An 18,520-nucleotide genomic window follows, 5' to 3' on the forward strand; every position below is an offset into this window, starting at 1 on the left:
AGCGTTGTGGTCGGAAAAGATACTTGATATGATTTCAATTTTCTTAAATTTGCCAAGGCTAGATTTGTGACCCAATATATGATCAATCCTGGAGAATGTTCCATGAGCACTTGAGAAAAATGTGTATTCTGTTGTTTTTGGATGGAATGTCCTATAAATATCAATTAAGTCCATCTTGTGTAATGTATCATTTAAAGCTTGTGTTTCCTTATTTATTTTCATTTTGGATGATCTGTCCATTGGTGAAAGTGGGGTGTTAAAGTCCCCCATTATAATTGTGTTACTGTCGATTTCCCCTTTTAAGGCTGTTAGTATTTGCCTTATGTATTGAGGTGCTCCTATGTTGGGTGCATAAATATTTACAATTGTTATATCTTCTTCATGGATCGATCCCTTGATCATTATGTAGTGTCCTTCTTTGTCTCTTGTAATAGTTTTTATTTTAAAGTCTATTTTGTCTGATATGAGAATTGCTACTCCAGCTTTCTTCTGATTTCCATTTGCATGGAATATCTTTTTCCATCCCCTTACTTTCAGTCTGTAGGTGTCCCTAGGTCTGAAGTGGGTCTCTTGTAGACAGCATATATATGGGTCTTGTTTTTGTATCCATTCAGCCAGTCTGTGTCTTTTGGTGGAAGCATTTAATCCATTTACATTTAAGGTAATTATCGATATGTATGTTCCTATTACCATTTACTTAATTGTTTCGGGTTGTTCTTGTAGGTCTTTTCCTTCTCTTGTGTTTCTTGCCTAGAGAAGTTCCTTTAGGATTTGTTGTAGAGCTGGTTTGGTGGTGCTGAACTCTCTCAGCGTTTGCTTGTCTGTAAAGGTTTTAATTTCTCCATCAAATCTGAATGAGATCCTTGCTGGGTAGAGTAATCTTGGTTGTAGGTTTTTTTCCTTCATCACTTTAAATATGTCCTGCCACTCCCTTCTGGCTTGTAGAGTTTCTGCTGAAAGATCAGATGTTAATCTTATGGGGATTCCCTTGTGTGTTATTTTTCCCTTGCTGCTTTTAATATGTTTTCTTTGTATTTAATTTTTGACAGTTTGATTATTATGTGTCTTGGCGTGTTTCTCTTTGGGTTTATCCTTTATGGAACTCTCTGTGCTTCCTGGACTTGATTGATTATTTCCTTTCCTATATTAGGGAAGTTTTCAACTATAATCTCTTCAAATATTTTCTCAGTCCCTTTCTTTTTCTCTTCTTCTTCTGGGACCCCTATAATTCGAATGTTGGTGCGTTTAATGTTGTCCCAGAGGTCTCTGAGACTGTCCTCAGTTCTTTTCATTCTTTTTTCTTTCTTCTGCTCTGCAGTAGTTATTTCCACTATTTTATCTTCCAGGTCACTTATCCGTCCTTCTGCCTCAGTTATTCTGCTATTGATCCCATCTAGAGTATTTTTAATTTCATTTATTGTGTTGCTCATCGTTGCTTGCTTCCTCTTTATTTCTTCTAGGTCCCTGTTAACTGTTTCTTGCAAATTGTCTATTCTATTTCCAAGATTTTGCATCATCTTCACCATCATTATTCTAAATTCCCTTTCAGGTAGATTGGCTATTACCTCTTCATCTGTTAGGTCTGGTGTGTTTTTATCTTGCTCCTTCATCTGTTGTGTGTTTTTCTGTCTTCTCATTTCGCTTATCTTACTGTGTTTGGGGTCTCCCTTTTGCACGCTGCATGTTCGTAGTTCCTGTTGTTTTTGGTGGCTGTCCCCAGTGGCTAAGGTTGGTTCAGTGGGTTGAGTAGATTCCCTGGTTGGGGGGACTAGTGTCTCTGTTCTGGTGGATGAGGCTGGATCTTGTCTTTCTGATGGGCAGGTCCTCGTCTGGTGGTGTGTTTGGGGATGTTGGTTACCTTATTATGATTTTAGGCAGCCTCTCTGCTAATGGATGGGGCTGTAGACCTGTCTTGCTCTTTGTTGGGGATAGGGTGTCCAGCACTGTTCTTTGCTGGTCCTTGATTGAAGGTGGGTCTTGGTGTTGAGATGGAGATCTCTGGGAGATTTTTGCCGTCTGATATTACGTGGAGCTGGGAGGTCTCTTGTGGACTAGTGTCTTGAGGTTGGTTCTCCCACCTCAGGGACACCGCCCTGGTGCCTGGCTGGGGCGCCAAGAACCTTTAATCCACACGGCTCAAAATAAAAGGTAGAATAAATAGAAAGGAAAGAAAAGGAAGGAAGGAGGGAGGGTGGGAAGGAAGGAAGAAAGGAAGGAAGAAATGAAGGAAGGAAGCAAGAAAGGAAGGAAGGAAGGTGCAGAGGAAGAAAGGGAGGAAGGAAGAGAGGAAGGGAGGAAAGAAGGGGGGAAGGAAGGGAGAAAGGAGGGAAGGAGGGAAGAAAGGAAGGAAGAAAGGAAGAAAGAAAGGGAGAAGACAGAGTAGTATAAAGTATAGTTATTAAAATAAAAAATAATTATTAAGAAGAAAAATTTCCTTTTTAAAAAAAAAAAAAAAACAGAAAAATGGGTCGGTCTAACTCTAGGACAAATGGTGAAAGCAAAGCTATACAGACAAGATCTCACACAGCAGCACACACATACACACTCACAAAAAGAAAAAAAAGGGGAAAATAATAGTATATCTTGCTCCCAAAGTCCACCTCCTCAACTTGGGATGATTCGTTGTCTATTCAGGTTTTCAACAGATGCAGGGCACTTAAAGTTGATTGTGGAGCTTTAATCCGCCGCTTCTGAGGCTGCTGGGAGAGACCTCCCCCTCTCCTCTCTGTTCGCACAGCTCCTGGGGTTCAGCTTTGGACTTGGTCCCGCCTCTGCGTGTAGGTTGTCCGAGTGCGACTGCCCTTCACTCAGACAGGATGATGTTAAAGGAGCAGTTGATTCGGGGGCTCCAGCTCACTCAGGCTGGGGGGAGGGAGTGGCATGGGGGCGGGGCGAGTCCGCGGCGGCAGAGGCCGGCGTGACGCTGCACAGGCCCAAGGCGCGCCGTGCATTCTCCCAGGGAAGCTGTCCCTGGATCCTGGGACCCCGGCAGTGGCGGGCCGCACGGGCTCCCGGGAGGGCCAGTGTGGAGAGTGACCTGCGCTCGCACACAGGCCTCTTGGTGGTGGCAGCAGCAACCTTAGCGTCCGACACCCGTCTCTACTGTCCGTGCCGACAGACGCGGCTCGCGCGCCCGTTTCTGGAGTTCCTCTACACGGTGCTCTTAATCCCCTCACCTCACACCCGAGGAAGCAAAGAGGCAAGAAAAAGTCTCTTGTCTCTTCGGCAGCTCCGCGCCCGCCCCTGGGGCTCCTTCAAGCGGCGCACTTAATCCCCTCTCCTCGCGCCCAGGCAGCAAAGAGGGAGGAAAAGGTCTCTTGCCTCTTCGGCAGCTCCAGACTTCTCCCGAACTCCCTCCCGGCCAGCCGTGGCGCACTAGCCCCCTTCAAGCTGTCTTCACTCTGCCAACTCCAGACCTTTCCCTGGGATCCGACTGAAGCCCGAGCCTCAGCTCCCGGCCCCGCCCGCCCCGGCAGGCGAGCACACAAGCCTCTCGGGCTGGTGAGTGCCGGTCGGCACCGATCCTCTGCGGGAATCTCTCCGCTTTGCCCTCCGCACCCCTGTGGCTGAGCTGTCCTCCGTGGCTCCGGAGCTTCCCCCTCCGGCGCCCGCAGTCTCCGCCCGCGAAGGGGCCTCTAGTGTGTGGGAGTCTTTCCTCCTTCACGGTTCCCTCCCACTGGCGTAGGTCCCGTCCCTATTCTTTTGTCCCTGTTTCTTTTGCCCTACCCAGATATGTGGGGAGTTTCTTGCCTTTTTGGAGGTCTGAGGTCTTCTGCCAGCGTTTGGTGGGTGTTCTATAGGAGAAGTTCCACGTGTAGATGTATTTCTGATGTCTCTGTGAGGAGGAAGGAGATCTCCGCGTCTTACTCTTCCGCCATCTTTAAGCCGTCTTAAAATAATAATTTTTTTATGGTCCTTTACTTTTCCCATTTCTCTTCCTTTGGGCTATGGCTGCAAAAATCACTTTAATTGCTCAGCTAACCTCTTCTTCTACCCAGGCATACCTTTCAGAAAATATAGGTAGTAGTATTTTTTTGAGGTTTGATGTACCCTGATGAAATATGAAGCTTGGTTACTTTTCTTAGCATTCCTTTTTGCTGGAGAGTCTAACTATATCAGTTTTCTTTAACCTTCGTATAGATTTGTTATTGGGCGAGAAAAACCGGGACAAGTGAGTGAGGTTGCCCAGTTGATAAGCCAGACGCTGGAGCAAGAAAGGCGCCAGAGAGAGCTGCTTGAACAGCACTATGCCCAGTATGATGCCGACGATGATGAGGTAAGTTGCATTTGCAAACGTTCTTTTTCCTTCATTTCTTCTTACTACATCCCTACTTGATAAACCTCTCTTTACCGTATAACAGTACGACAGGTCTTTGCAGTTTCTCAAGGAGAATGTGTCGACATTCAACTCACAGAAAGGAAATGTTACTTGCATTTGTTATTAGCTTATCAATCAAGTAATGGTATCATATTTACAGTATGAAGACTTCTGGATCAAATAATTCCTCTTTTACCACAATATTAAGATAAATTTACTGAAACAAAAAAAGGTAAAAATACCAAAATGTGAATAGTAGCTATCTTTTTGTTGGAATAAGGTGATTTTCTCTCTCTGCTTTATATTTTTTCATTTTTTTTCTAAATTTTCTACACTAAGTATGTAACGCTTTTTCAAAAAAATCCGTAAACATTTTGAGTGAAAAGGCACATATACATACACAAACATACACAGAAAAGTACTGAAAATTGCTAAGTGTTTTCAGGTTTTTTCCCCCCAGGAAGAGAAAGTTCTTTGGATCTGCTCACTATGATTTGTGCTAACACAATGCAGAACAAAGCTTTTCCACCAGCACATATTCCATAGAGTAGATACATACTGGAATAATTTTGCATCCTGCTCTCTGCAGAAGATCAAGCAAATGAATAGAAGCTAACCCCCAAGTGAAAACTTCTCTAGGAACCCTTGTGTGTTGTAATATAATACAGATGCTGGTCTATTTCTAATGTAAATGCCAAATGTACATTGATAAAATGGGACAACATACTTTATTATAAACATGTTTAAACATGCATATGTTTCACATTGGCATGTCAAAGGATCCATCAACAATTTAGTTGCAGTATTTCATCTCATAAACATAGTAAATATTCAGGTAAAACAAATACTCTTCTTCATACCAGCTGATATAAATATAGTATAACTTCATATGTTCAACCTCTACTCATCTGAATATATTCTTTTTCCAGAACTCTTTTTGGTTTCTAGCCAGGACCTAGTGAAGATCAATAAAGAGACATTCAATTATTTTTCATGTATTTTTAGTCTGGAGTGTTCTAACCCAAATGTATCTTAAATTTTCTTCTGTTTGTAGTATAATGAGGATATATTCTCTCTTTATTATAGTAGAAAATTTTAAAATGGTGCTTCAGTTAACTGTTGATCTAAGAGTAAACGTTAGAAATTCTTCACTTGAGTGAATTAGTTTCTTAGAATTCTATTTAGTTGATTTAGTTTTTCACTTTCAGAATTCACTTTAAATGGCAAGTTTTTTTTTTTTTAACTATACTAAGATATTATATATGAAAATGTTATCTGGGATTTCAAAACTAAAAAAGTGATTTCCTCAAATATTTGAACTTTCATCTTCCCTAGTTTTCAGTTTTGTGTTTTATCAGAGACACTGATTTGCTTTGGCTTCAGGCCTGAATTAGGATTGTAGAATCATTCTCGGCAGGTTTAGCTTTTACCTGCTCACTCTGTTAGAAAGAATTTGGATCTGAGGTTCAGGGGAGTACGGGTGACATCAAGTGGTGGAAGGTGAGGAAGCCAAATTTTTCGGTCTCTGTGGACCTCTCAGTGTCTTTGCTTTAAAGTACAGGTATTGGGCTAAATCTCTAAATTCCTTCCAGTTTCTAATATTCCATGAGCCTGTGAAATGAAGCATCAGGTCTAACAAGGAAAGAGGGAAAATAAGATACTTCTTTAATTGAGGCTTCCCAACTGAAATTTTTAGATCATTTACTATATACTTCCTCCAGTTATTTTGAGGAATTGACCACATTCATCCCCCAAAGTTTTCAACTTAAGCAGCTTAAGCTTTTTTTTAATATAAGATTTTCTCTAATTTAAAAATTTGACTAAATGCAAAAAGAATATTTATCATTCAACATTTATACTTAGGAGTACATCATATGGATTTCATTTGTTTGTTTGCCTGTTTTTATAAAGAAAGCAGAGTTAGTTGATTGTCACCTGAGCAGATATTCTCAGGGACAAGGAGGGTAAATAAATATTCAGTGCCAGGCACTCGGCCAGGTGCCTTTCCTACATGATTTCATGTAATCTTCACAGCAAGCAGAAGAATCTTTTTTTTTTTTTTCTAAATACGTAGTTGAGGCTTTTTCTAGTGGTATAGCTAGTGGTTGCCAGATTTAGGATGGGAACAGGGTCTTCCTGGCTCCAAGGCCTGGACTCTTTGCAACACACTGCTGATTTTGAATGGAGTAGACTGATGGCTCTGTCTGTTTTTAGGCACACACAGAATAACTGGGGAACAAGAGATGCTGGAAGGAAGATTCCTGTTTTGGCTTATGGAGTTTCTTGTAATACTTAGGTTCTGTAATTCTTTGTTCTATATTTCTAATAATAGGGGGATTGAAAACTTGCAAAATTCTTTTACTATAGGTAAATACTTAATTCAGAAGTAGCCTATGAAGATAGGGCTTAAAGGGAAGAATAGCTAAGTATACAACTATTTTACAAAAAAAACATTTTAGCTTTAAGTTAAACTTTTTCTTCTGTCTGTAAGTTGTAGAAATAGAAAGCAGGTGCTTGCTATTATGCTACTCCTAGTAACCTTCACTTTATTGAAAAGGTTAAGGAACCCTTTCCCATTGTTTCTTTCTCTCTAGTGTTCCTCTCTGACATACCTTTTTCCCTTTCTTGTGTGTTACACACTGCCTCACCAAAGCATGCCCACCTAAAACCTACCATTAATTTTCTGTGCATTGGAGAGATGAAAACCCTGCAAATAGTAAAAATCTACTTTTGTGTACACATGTTAATTTATTTACTTGATTAAATTCATTTTTTACTAATTTTTTACTATCTGGTTACAGTTTACCCAGATTGTTAAATTGATTGATCTGAGTGTTATGTCCTTATTTTTTATATATTCTCTCTCTGTGTTAATGAAAAATAGAAGACATAATGGAAATGAGAACCAATATTTGTTATCCAGCGAGTAAATGGTCCTTGAATAATTGATTTAATTTTATATGTAATTGAACAATTTATTGATTTACATATCTTTGTTAACCCTGAGTTGTGTAATCAATCACTTGGTTTCTTGTTTTTCTTATCATTTATAGAATCATCCTATGATTTCAAAGTTAGAATCGTTTTCATTTGGTAATATCCCCTGTGACATTCCCTGGGCCAGCCAGGAAAACCTCTAATTAAATGCAGAACAACCATGTTCATCCAACTAATTTCCAGAGCCAGCACTTAGATCAGCTTTGTCTACCAAAGAATAGATAGCTCTGGTTTTGGTCAAATAATCCAAGGTTGATTCTAACTTGGAACCTGTCACATTGACAGAGGGGAGTTGCTTGCTTGAATTGCCTACAGGGAAAACATTGCAATGTGAGAAATATATCCTGAAATTGTAAGAGTTCAGTGGGCGTCTTATCAGAACCATATTTAGGATTAAGAATACCTTAGTATGTATTGTGTGTGCTTACATATATCTGTTTTAATGCTTTAAGAAATCATAAATCATACTCCAGTAGAATTTAAAATATATAGATAATACCCAAACTTCATTTAAATTTCTGAATTTTCTGGTTTTTTTCCTTCAAATATTTAAACTAGGATACAGTTTAAAATAAGCAAACACCCAGTTCAGTTTGAGTTGCATTCCTGTTTCTGTGCATTCTCTGTTAACATTATGATTTTTTTTTAAGTTAAAATGGCTCTGCCTAAAGGCTGAAAAATAAAAGGGAGGATCCTATAAAGAAGAGGGAGGTATAAATCTGAACCACTGAAAAATTTTAAATGTAGATCTGAATATATCTGTGATTGGGTGATTGTACTTCTGGATTTATAGAATTATTGTTCATTTCTTTTTCTTTCTTTCCTTTTTTTTTTTTTTTTAAACAATCTGAAAGGTAACCATGGAGGATTTCAGTAAACCCCTCAGACAGTCAGCACTATCCCACGAAATTCTGGGGGTATGGTAAATTTTTCAGCTAGATTTTATTTTCAATAACAAGTTTAATTGCCATTCATACTCCACAGTTATCAATGTTTACCTTTTAATGGTGAGATGATGTAGTTCTGGTATATGTTTTGTGTAGCGTAGGTCATGTATGTATATTTGGGGTATCTGTTTCTATCAAAGAGCAATATGCAATGTGAAACACTGTGGGCTCAGACTGGAAATGAAGTGTGAACTGGTACTGTACCACTTTTTAAAATTAGAAAGTATATAATGGTGGTTCACATTAAAATGAATTATTTTACATATACTTTTTAAATTATATGATTATTTTGGTCTTCTTTAAATATAATATTTATTACACTTTAAAGTCTTAGAGTATAGATGGCATTTCAAAGCCGCTTTGTGTAGTAGTTCATAGCAAGATTAATCATCACTCCAGAAACCGAGGCTCCTTCTCTTAAAATATAATTTAATCTTTCTTTCATAATTTGTTTTTATTACTAGAAATTATTATTAACAACTGTATCATGACAACATTATATTTTTAGAATCTTTTAAAGTACTGAATACCATTTAGAGCAACTGCCTACATGGATATGCATTTTTATTGCTTGTGTTAATATGTAATAATTAGAGGCAGAAATACAGTGGAAGCTATGGTTTGCATGTGTTAAAGGTTTACAACAATGTAATTTTTATGTGAAAAGCATTAAAGGGATAACATTAAACTTCACTCATGCTGTTTGCTGTCCCTGTCTGGAAGCAGCTGGTGTCGTGTGAACAACAGACTGCAGTTATTATGGATGGCCTTTTAGTAATGGGAACTGGCTTTATGCTGTGTGTATAGGGCTAAGAAACTAAGCGTTAGGGGTATTAGTTCTTGAAAGTTCGTGTTACAGCAAGCGCTGGAACTTCAGTGTTTTTTCTCTCATTAGGCTGCTCTCTAGTGGGGGAAAAAGCCTTTTTAAATTTTTGTTGTCAACCATTTTAGAACACTGTGGCTGAATTGCAAGGAGTGTCTGGCAACTGCAATAACAATAACAACTATTTCCTTAAGGTTCGTTTTTTGGTGGAAAATAATGCCTATCTGTACCTTCCTGCTTTCATGTGTGAAGTTAAATATTCTATGTGTCTTATTAATTAGATCTGTGCTTGGAAGAACTTCTCTAGAGCCATGTGTTTTGTATGTTGAATAATAGTTTGAAAATAACCAATTGAAAAATAATTAACTGAAACATAGCACATATTTTAGGCACAGTTTCTGCAATTTGGACTCACTTCCTAATATTTAACCATGGATGTTTTAAACCCCTAACATTTTAAATATGTTGTGATTTATATTAAAGGGAAGAAAATGATACCCAACAACAGAGCTGTATGATGTTCATAAAATATAACGTACACGGTGATTTATGTTGTCTTTAAATCTAGTGATTATTTTCTTAGAAAAGGATCATTTGATACAAAGTTCTTAATTTTTCAAAAAACTAAATGTATATATATTTAAATTATAATAGTACTTGTTTGCACAATTTATATGGTAGGCATACTAAAATGTGTAAAAAGATTTTACACTTTAAATCATAAACTAATTCTCACTATCTTTAGCTGCCAGTAACAGCCATAGAATAACTTAGAAATGGAAAGTCAGGTGTATTTAAAAGGGAGATTGCTTTATGGTGATTAGAGGAGCCAGAAGAATAGAAGAAGTACAAAACAAGAAAAACAACTTGTTTACAGACTCCAGTTTGACTGGACCTTTAAAATTATTTAATTTAATTATGTCCTTTTGTTTGTGATCCCCAAATCTATAGTAGTGGTCATTGTAATTGAAACCCAGAATCATAAGGTGCTTGGAAGACATTCAGTTAAAGACTGTTTCCATTCTTGGTCTTACCTAAGCAGTGTACACATGCATGCATGCACACGCACATATACACCCACATAAATGCACTATCCCCAGGAGGCAGACATCTTCCTCTACTTGAAAGGTCCTCTCTAGAAATATTCTTTGTGTATAGAAACATTATTATTTATAACATGGAGCAAAGACAGGAAGATGTGCAATGTAAAGGGAAATTAGAGGTTAGAGTAGAAACCTTTGCCTAAGTAATGCCATCTTTTTGTAGCTCATTTTTTTAGTTTTATTTTGTTTATCATAATTCAAGTGATTTGAATATGTTTTCTTATTTTCTTTCCAACTACCACATTGTCATATTAATTCATGAGCCAAATATGAAATATCAGATACACTTTATCAAGTACTTCTATGCCATTAAATTCCTCTGAGATTATAGACTTTGTACTTTCTAGAAACCATGCTAGAACAATTCAGTGATGAACCGCAGAGTTTACAGTGTTATAGAAATGTCACAGAAACAAACACAAATGACAGCATTTTTCCAACTTTAAAAACATTTATAAATTATAATTTTTTACCAAAAAGCTCTAACATGCTAAAATGCATAGTGAGAGATGGGCCTTATTAGCCTGGGAAACTGACTAACTTTCCAGTGGGCCATAAGGATCCTGTGGTTTCCCATGCCTTTGCTCCTCCTGTTTTCTCTACCTTGAATGTCATTCCATACACTCTTTGTTGTTCTCTTGTGCCCACTAATCCTGTTCACCTTTCAGGGCTGTGTTTAGATTTCATCTGTCTTCTCCAAAAAGCTTTCCTGGGCTCTCTCAGCTGGGCTGAGGGCCCCTTCTTAACTGAGTCAGTAGGCACCTTGTGTATCACTTTCTATCATTTTTTACCCATAAGCTTGTAATGTCTTCAATGACAGGTCTCGATAGCTGGTTAATTTTTAATACATACAGGGATGAGTACAGCACTGGGCAGATTAGAGGAAGCCAAGAAATTGAACTGACTTGAATCACTCAAAGGATATTAAGATGAAAAGTGGAGAGTAGAGTTAAATGAGGAGAATGAAATTTAGTTAGGAACATAATCTGAAATAGTGAAGGAAGAATGGCATAGAAGACAGGGATAAAAGAAATGTCAAACCTAGTTAGACTAGAGATTGAAAATAGGGAAGGGGCTGAAGGAATAAGCTGTACTTGTCTTTGGCACTTTCGGGTTTAGCACCGTTCTGTGGGCTTTTGCTAACACATTTTAATTGTTTTGAGAGACCGTGAATTTACAAGAAGACCCTATCTCTATCATACTGCACTAAAATCTTCTGCATGTAAAACCAAAAAAATAAATATGCATATTTCATTCCTTGAAAACCTTTAGGACCTTAAAAATGGCAACCTGGTGACTCACATTGACATGACTTTTTAGTCATAAATGAATAAACATGTAGTAGAAACAGAATAGTTGAAATGGCCTAAATGATGCCAAAATCAATACTACATAGATAACCATCTTCTCCTGCCCATTGTATTAACTTAGAAATAGCCTTCAATCATAGAAATACATTTTCATCAGCAGGAAAAACTAAATGGTGACCTTACCAAGGACTGATGTCCTAAAGATGCCTTACTGTGGAGGTTTGCCTGGTCTGATAAGGGCTCCATTTATTTTTAACTGATATTGATGCTAGTAAGGGTGGTGGTAAAAACTCTTAATTGATTTTTTGGAATTCTTGTTTTTAAAGGGGTTTTTGAAAATTATTTTATTGACATAGAACAAAATATGTAGATCTTAAGTATGTAATTTGATAATTTTTATTACTATATATCCATATTTCATATATTAAAATCAACATTAATGAAGAATAATTTATATACTATAAAATGCACCAATTTCAAGTGTGTTTAGGTTAACAGTGTGATGAATAACCACCACCACAATAAAGATACAGAACATTTTCATTACCTCAAATAGTTCCCTTATAGAACTTTGTAGTCACTCTCAGCCCCAGAAAAGCATTCAGTCTGCTTTTCTGACACAATAATTTTGTCAATCCTAGAATGTCATTTGAATGGAATCATAAAGTACATACTTTTTAATGTCTGGCTTATTTCATATCTCTATCATAATGTCATACTTATCCTAAGTGTTCTCTATATTATGATTATACTGTAATTGGTGTTGCTTTGGGTTACAATAGAAAAAGCCCACGGCCCACCCAAAGTGGAATTCTAATTGAAGAACTCCATCTTAAAGCTAGAGCCCCATGGGCTACATTCCAGATAGATTAACTACTCAAATGTGAAAAGCAAAGCTATAAAATTTAGAAGACAGTGTACAAGAATATCTTTATGACTTCACTGTAAGAAATGGTTCATTATGTTAAGGAACACTTAAGAAAAGCAAATCCATAAAGGAAACAATTGAGAAAATTGACATTAAGATTAAGAACTTCTATTCATCAAAAGAATGCCTTTGTGAAAGCAAAGGCAGAAGCTGGAAGAAAATATTTGAAAACTAAATAACTGAAAGAGAATTATCTAAAAAGTCCTCCATGAGCCAGTGGGAAAGACTGCTTATGGGCTATTGGCTTGAATAGTCATATCGTAGCAAAAGAAATCTCAGTGGCCAACGAACACGTGAAAAGATGCCCAAACATATTAGGAATCAAAATGTAAAAGTTAAAAACAAAAATGAAATGCTATTTCCTACCTACTAAATTGATTTAAATCAGATATTTTAAGTTTTGGTGGGGATATGGAGTAAAAGGAACTCTTATTCTCTGCAATCGGAGTATAAATAGGCCCATTCACTTTGAAAAACAATTTGGCATTATCTAGTAAAGTTGACTCAACAATTATATTTCTTACTAAACACCTTAGTAAAATTCTTAAATTCATGAGGTGTAAGACATGTATAATAACATTCTTGTAATAGAAAAGAATTGGATACAACTGACATCTCTATCAAGAAGAGAATGGATAAATATATTGTAGTATATTCATTCAGTGCAATGATACACAGCAGTTGTTTCTGCAGTTCACAACAGTTAGAAGAATTTCAGCAGTATACCATTAAAAAGAGAAAGGTACAGAAGAATACATGATTCCTTTTATATGAAGTTTAAAATCATGTAAAAATTAATGATACATTGTTTAGTCGTTAAAAAATATATAGTAAAACTAAAGAACAACAAGAATAATAAAACTCAGCAGAATTATTCCGAAGTGCAGGCGACTAAAATAGAATCAGGGAGGCACACAGAGAGGATTATAATTGAAATGTAGTGGTACTGCTCCTTTTCTTAAGTTGTTAGTTAATTGGTGGTGGTTACATCATTATTGATTATACTTTTTGTATATTTCATAAATACTCTTTGTGTTAACTCAATATTTAATGAAGAAAACTAAAATCTGCCATGTCCAATTGCTTATGTTAAATAGTTATGTGGCTATAAAGTGAATATGACATGATTCCTGCTCTCCAAGGACCTATAAAATGAGTTGAGACTCTGTGTCTCAAAGTGGGACTCTCATAGTACATCTTTAAGATTGCAGATTTCTCCACTCAGCCTCACACCTGCTGGAACAGAATATGCATTGTAAATAGCCTAGGGTAATGGGAGTTTGTGGGAAGGGTTAGATGCAATCAGAGCTGGAGTTGTCCAGTTGAAAGATGCCAGGAAAACTGACGTAAAGACTTTTGAGTCCTGGTATTGCAGACACTTCTCAAGAAGAAATTGCTTCCGCAAACCACCAGATAGCCATAATGAGGAAAGGAGTAAAATTATTCTCCCTCAAAGGAAATTATAAGTTTGAGATTATATTTATTATTTATCTGTAGATAATCCATAGACATACCATCAGTAATATTTTTGTTGGTTTTACTTTTTTGTTTACTATAAATTCTGTAGCTGTAACTTCTGGTTCTATGTGATAATCAGCATTTTTGCAATCATATGAGTCAATTTTTATATGAATACACCATATTTTCTAAGATTCAATTTGTTGTATGATTAAAGAATTATTAAGATAATAATAACATGTGCCACTTGGTCAGTGTAGTTGTTCTCTTCTGCAGAGTAAAGATTTAGGGAAATACAAATCTCTTAGTCTCTTCCCACAGTCCTGCTGGCATCAGAATAAGTGCTTCATTGTTTCCTTGGCAAGTAAAATGAAACTCAAGGAAGGCTGCCAATTTGAAATTGCAATGTGACATTTGAATACAGAGGTCTACTTTGGTCTATTGACTGTTTAGTTCTGGATCTCAGTGGGAAAAATAGGGATCACTGGTTCCCTCCTCATATAGAATATATTTATCAGAGATTTAAAGACAATGGCATTTGTGTCTTAGTAAGTAGCTATCATTTATTAAGAGGAATTGAATTAGGAATATTGAGTCATAGAAAAATATAGTTTATACTCCCAAGAAGCTTGCTACTTTGCTGTGGAAACAATAAATATATATGGCAAAGAATTTAAATCATTTTCAAGGCAGTCTGTCAAAAGGCCAGATAACCAGAGTATAAAAGAATCATCGCAACAAAGGACATACAAGAGTAAAGGCATGAATTTGAGATATGTGGTTTCAATTTTTATTTGCAAGAAGTTGTTTGTTGTTATTGTTTATTTGTTTTCTGTAACTAAGAAGCTGGGCCAATATTAGGTGTGCTCAAGAAATAAAAAGACCAGTTTACCTGCAGAGCTGAGTATATAGAAAGGAATAATGGTTGGAAAGTCTTTGAAAAGGTAAACTGAATAATATTGTAGGGACTTTAAAAATCAGCTGACTTTCTAGACATTTTTTCCATTAAATAATAATCGGAGTAAAGGGAAATAAGGTTTCTGTGCTTCATTTGAGTGAGTAAAAAGTCAACACCAGAAGACTTTGATAAGTTACAAAAAAAAAAAAATCAGGAAACAATTCTCTCCAAGGCTGTAACATTTCTGAGGCATTGACTGCCCTTTGTTCTAGACTATCTGTTCAAGTGTTTATATGGATAACAGTCTTGGAAGATACAGGTAGACTTTCCCTCTTGAGCAAAGACAGTAATACTTACTGCCTGTTATGAAAGATGCAGGTTACCAGGCATGTATGGGTGTCTCTACTGACATGCCTGCATGTGCAGGAATCATCTGGCTCTCTTATTACTCTTTGGAAATTGTGGCTTGAGATACCAACACAAAAATCATGATACAAAAATCAACTAGTATGAAGACCCATTCTGGGTTAGAAGAAGGTCTTGACCTTGTTCAGATAGCAGTTACAGGGATACATACTGACACTGAGCATGAAAGGAAGGAATTTGTCATTGTCATAGTCAAAAGCCTGGTAAATCCTTAAAACTTTGGCTGGTTCACTGGGGAGATTATGGGACAAGGAACATAATGCTAGTTAAGGAGAAATAGCAACAGTTGAGCTGCCTTTTGACTCAACCCCTCCTGCAGTTTATCATGCCAACTTTAGATTCATTCAGACAGTAAAATGTCGTGAAGCTTTTTGCAGTGGGTCTTGACTGCTATAAGGGAAGATTAGCCCTGTCAGGGAGATTTCTTTCAGATTGACAAACTCCTGTGGGAAACCATGGATGAGTGTTTGGGTCCTAACTGGTCTATAATGCTGATAAAAGTAACTCACCAGAGAATGAGACACTATTTTGTTCAAAACAATCTGGATAAATTCTTGCAGTCAGCATTACCACTTGAAAAACGTCCCCATCCCTTATGTTCACACTACACTTATGACTGGACTCCAGATTGAGATGGACTCCATAACAGAGTCCCTGTTGTAGGAGTCAAGGATAAGGCTTCTGAGTCAAAAACTCTCTGAAGCTAAATTGGTTCTATCAGTGATGATGACTCACCCTGCATAGTGCTTTAGGTGGACCACAGACATTGGAAGTTTGGTCAAAACATATTAACCACTGCACTGCTCAAAACTGAAAATGGACTACTACTTATCACATGAAATTGAATGATTGAATCAACTGAATAATTGGAAATGAATTATTACGGCACCTTATTACAGGCACAGAGCTTCTCTCTGCCTCTGTGCCCCTTGATGTCCCCTCTTACTACTCAGCTGCTTTTAGGAGAAAGATGATGAGGGGTCAGGCTAAGATAGATCTCTTTGTCCTCCAGAGAGATCAAATGCTATATGAACCCCTTGAATATACTGGGAAACTTTGGGAGGGGAGGCACTCAAACTTTATGGTTCTGTGCATACTGGCTCACCAGTCAGCATCTCACCTGATCCCATAGTGAGAAAGGATATCCAGATTCAACTGATGCAGTTTGGGCAGAGTCCAAAGCAAGAAGGAAAGCTGAAGAAGCCTTTAAAGGGTGGATGGGACCCTTTTGGGAGATGCACTGTAAAGCTGTTATGCTTTTTAGCAGTGCTTCCACTGCTAAATCTGCAATGGAATTGATTTCTTATGCCTGCAGTTTTTTGTGCCATTAGTGACAGTGGAGATTCTCCCTCTCAAGGAGTGCCACATAGAGAGAAGTGATAGTAGGATATGTAGATGACTCTCCCTGTTTTATTCCAGGTGGTCCAGTAGAAACAATATAGAATCGCAGGAAGTAAATCGCAGTTTATTTAAACACTTAGGCTGCCAGAATACTCAGGCCATTTCTCAACACAACACTGCATGCCTGATGCAGCAACCAAAAGAGGAGATGGGGTAGCTATTAACCTCCTACTAAGCTCTTATGGAAACTGAAACTGAATGCTTGACCCATGGAGGCCTTGTTACTCTCTGGCCTAATATTCTCAGTTTGATGTGGGTCAACTTGACCTCACTGATCAATAAGGTTGGAAGGGCCCAAGAGACTTTGCTTATCAAATGGAAATGATAGATTCAAGAAAGCTGCTAGCCTGGCCCAGCAGCATCTTAGATTTACATGAACAAGTAGCAGCTTTTTATTTGGGGGTTATTACTATCTGCTACTATCCTCCTGAAACAAGGGCTCTAGCTCAATGAGGCCTTTGGTTCATAGAGGTCTCCTTAAATGCCTGGGCTTGTTTCACCAATGGTTCAGCCAAGCTGTCCAATTCCATCTGCTAGGCTTTCCAACCTCAGCACTAGCTATGCAGACCCAAAAATGAACATGGTCACTTTGCTCATTGGGCAGAATTGAAGGTCATACTTATAACTCTGGCCAGTACTCCCCTTGATGAACCTTGTGATATTTTTACTGACTTTTGAGCTGCTGTCAACAGCCTGTTGGTCTGTCACTTGGAAAATTACAGATTAAAGTTTAGGATGGCAAACTATAGAAACAAATTGTGGCAATTGATCAAACTCTTGAGACTTTTCATGAAGCTTAGGGGTAGTCATAAGAGGCCTTCATGTATTAAATGAAACACTGTAATTATCAGATCATGTAGCCCTCAGATGACATTAGAGATCCCTCCAAAGTGAGGCTATTCTTAGTTAATCAGGGTTGCTCTCCTGGGGGATAGCTGACTTTTTATTTATATGCAATTATTCTTAGGTTTGGAGTCATTTAATTAGATAAGGTGGTTCAAAATTTGTTCCAAACTTTAGGTGATGTTATCAGTGACACCACCTCTATCCTGGAAGGCATTCAGGTTGACCTCAACTCACTGGCCAGGGTTGTTATGGGTGATAGAATCGCCCTGAACCCTAGATTTCTTCCTGTGGTCCAATGCCTAGTCTGTGCAATCACTGATACCTCCTGCTATACCTGGATTAATACTTTAGACCAAGTGGAAAACTCAATGAAGAAGCTTAAGGAGAAAGCCACCTGGATTTCTAAGGTAGACCCTGATGGTTTATGGGATTTGTTTAGCCAGTAGAGTCTTGAAGCCTGGGGAGTATGGTTGATCTCAGTACTGCAAGTTGGGCTCATTCTGCTGTTTGGAGTTCTTTTAATAGTAGTTTTAATTATATGCTGTGAGACAGACTGAACAGTTTTGGTCCTAGCCAGTCTTGGTCACACTTATCAGTGTAGTCAAGGGAATGTCATACTCATGGAAAAATTCACCAGTTGCCAAGATAGTGTAGAAATGAGGGTGGATATTGTTGGGAGACAATTCCCCTGTGGCTCTCTCACTTCTCTGCATGTCTTGTGAGCAGAGGCATGTTGGCCTTTGTTTCAGATTATTTTTTCAATGATATTTGTTTAGCGAACAACCTTGGAAAATAGAGATAGTATCTCTCTTCAGGGTAGGTGACAGACTTGCTTACCACCTATTATAAAAAATTTGAGTTTCCTAAGCTCAAAATTCTTAACAAAAGAGTTTTACGGTCACAGCTGCTGCTTCATTTTTAGACCATGACAGTATCCTGGATTTGAACTTTGTTTGGAAGCCATTTCTTAATTTTAGAATCAAGACTTTCAGAACCATCAAGTCTTGGTTCCTTTCTGTTCAACAGTCCTCTCAATTGATCTCTGTTTGTCATATTTTAGTAGAA

General features: G+C 37.6%; 1 protein-coding gene across 17 annotated transcripts in view; it reads left to right on the top strand.

Annotated features, from left to right (window-relative positions):
- Window positions 1–18,520, top strand: part of PPP1R9A (protein phosphatase 1 regulatory subunit 9A) — a 313,162-nt gene that overhangs the window by 199,541 nt on the left and 95,101 nt on the right. For 9 of the 17 annotated variants that reach the window (XM_059073785.2, XM_067042517.1, XM_067042516.1 and 6 more), the window contains exons 6-7: window positions 4,141–4,276; window positions 9,214–9,279. In XM_059073785.2, the coding sequence (XP_058929768.1) occupies window positions 4,141–4,276; window positions 9,214–9,279 (202 nt within the window). The remainder of the gene's footprint in view (window positions 1–4,140; window positions 4,277–9,213; window positions 9,280–18,520) is intronic. The other 8 variants (XM_059073788.2, XM_067042525.1, XM_067042523.1 and 5 more) reach the window with 1 other exon arrangement.

The sequence above is a fragment of the Kogia breviceps genome, chromosome 9, assembly GCF_026419965.1.
Source record: "Kogia breviceps isolate mKogBre1 chromosome 9, mKogBre1 haplotype 1, whole genome shotgun sequence".
NCBI classification, from domain to species: domain Eukaryota; kingdom Metazoa; phylum Chordata; class Mammalia; order Artiodactyla; family Physeteridae; genus Kogia; species Kogia breviceps.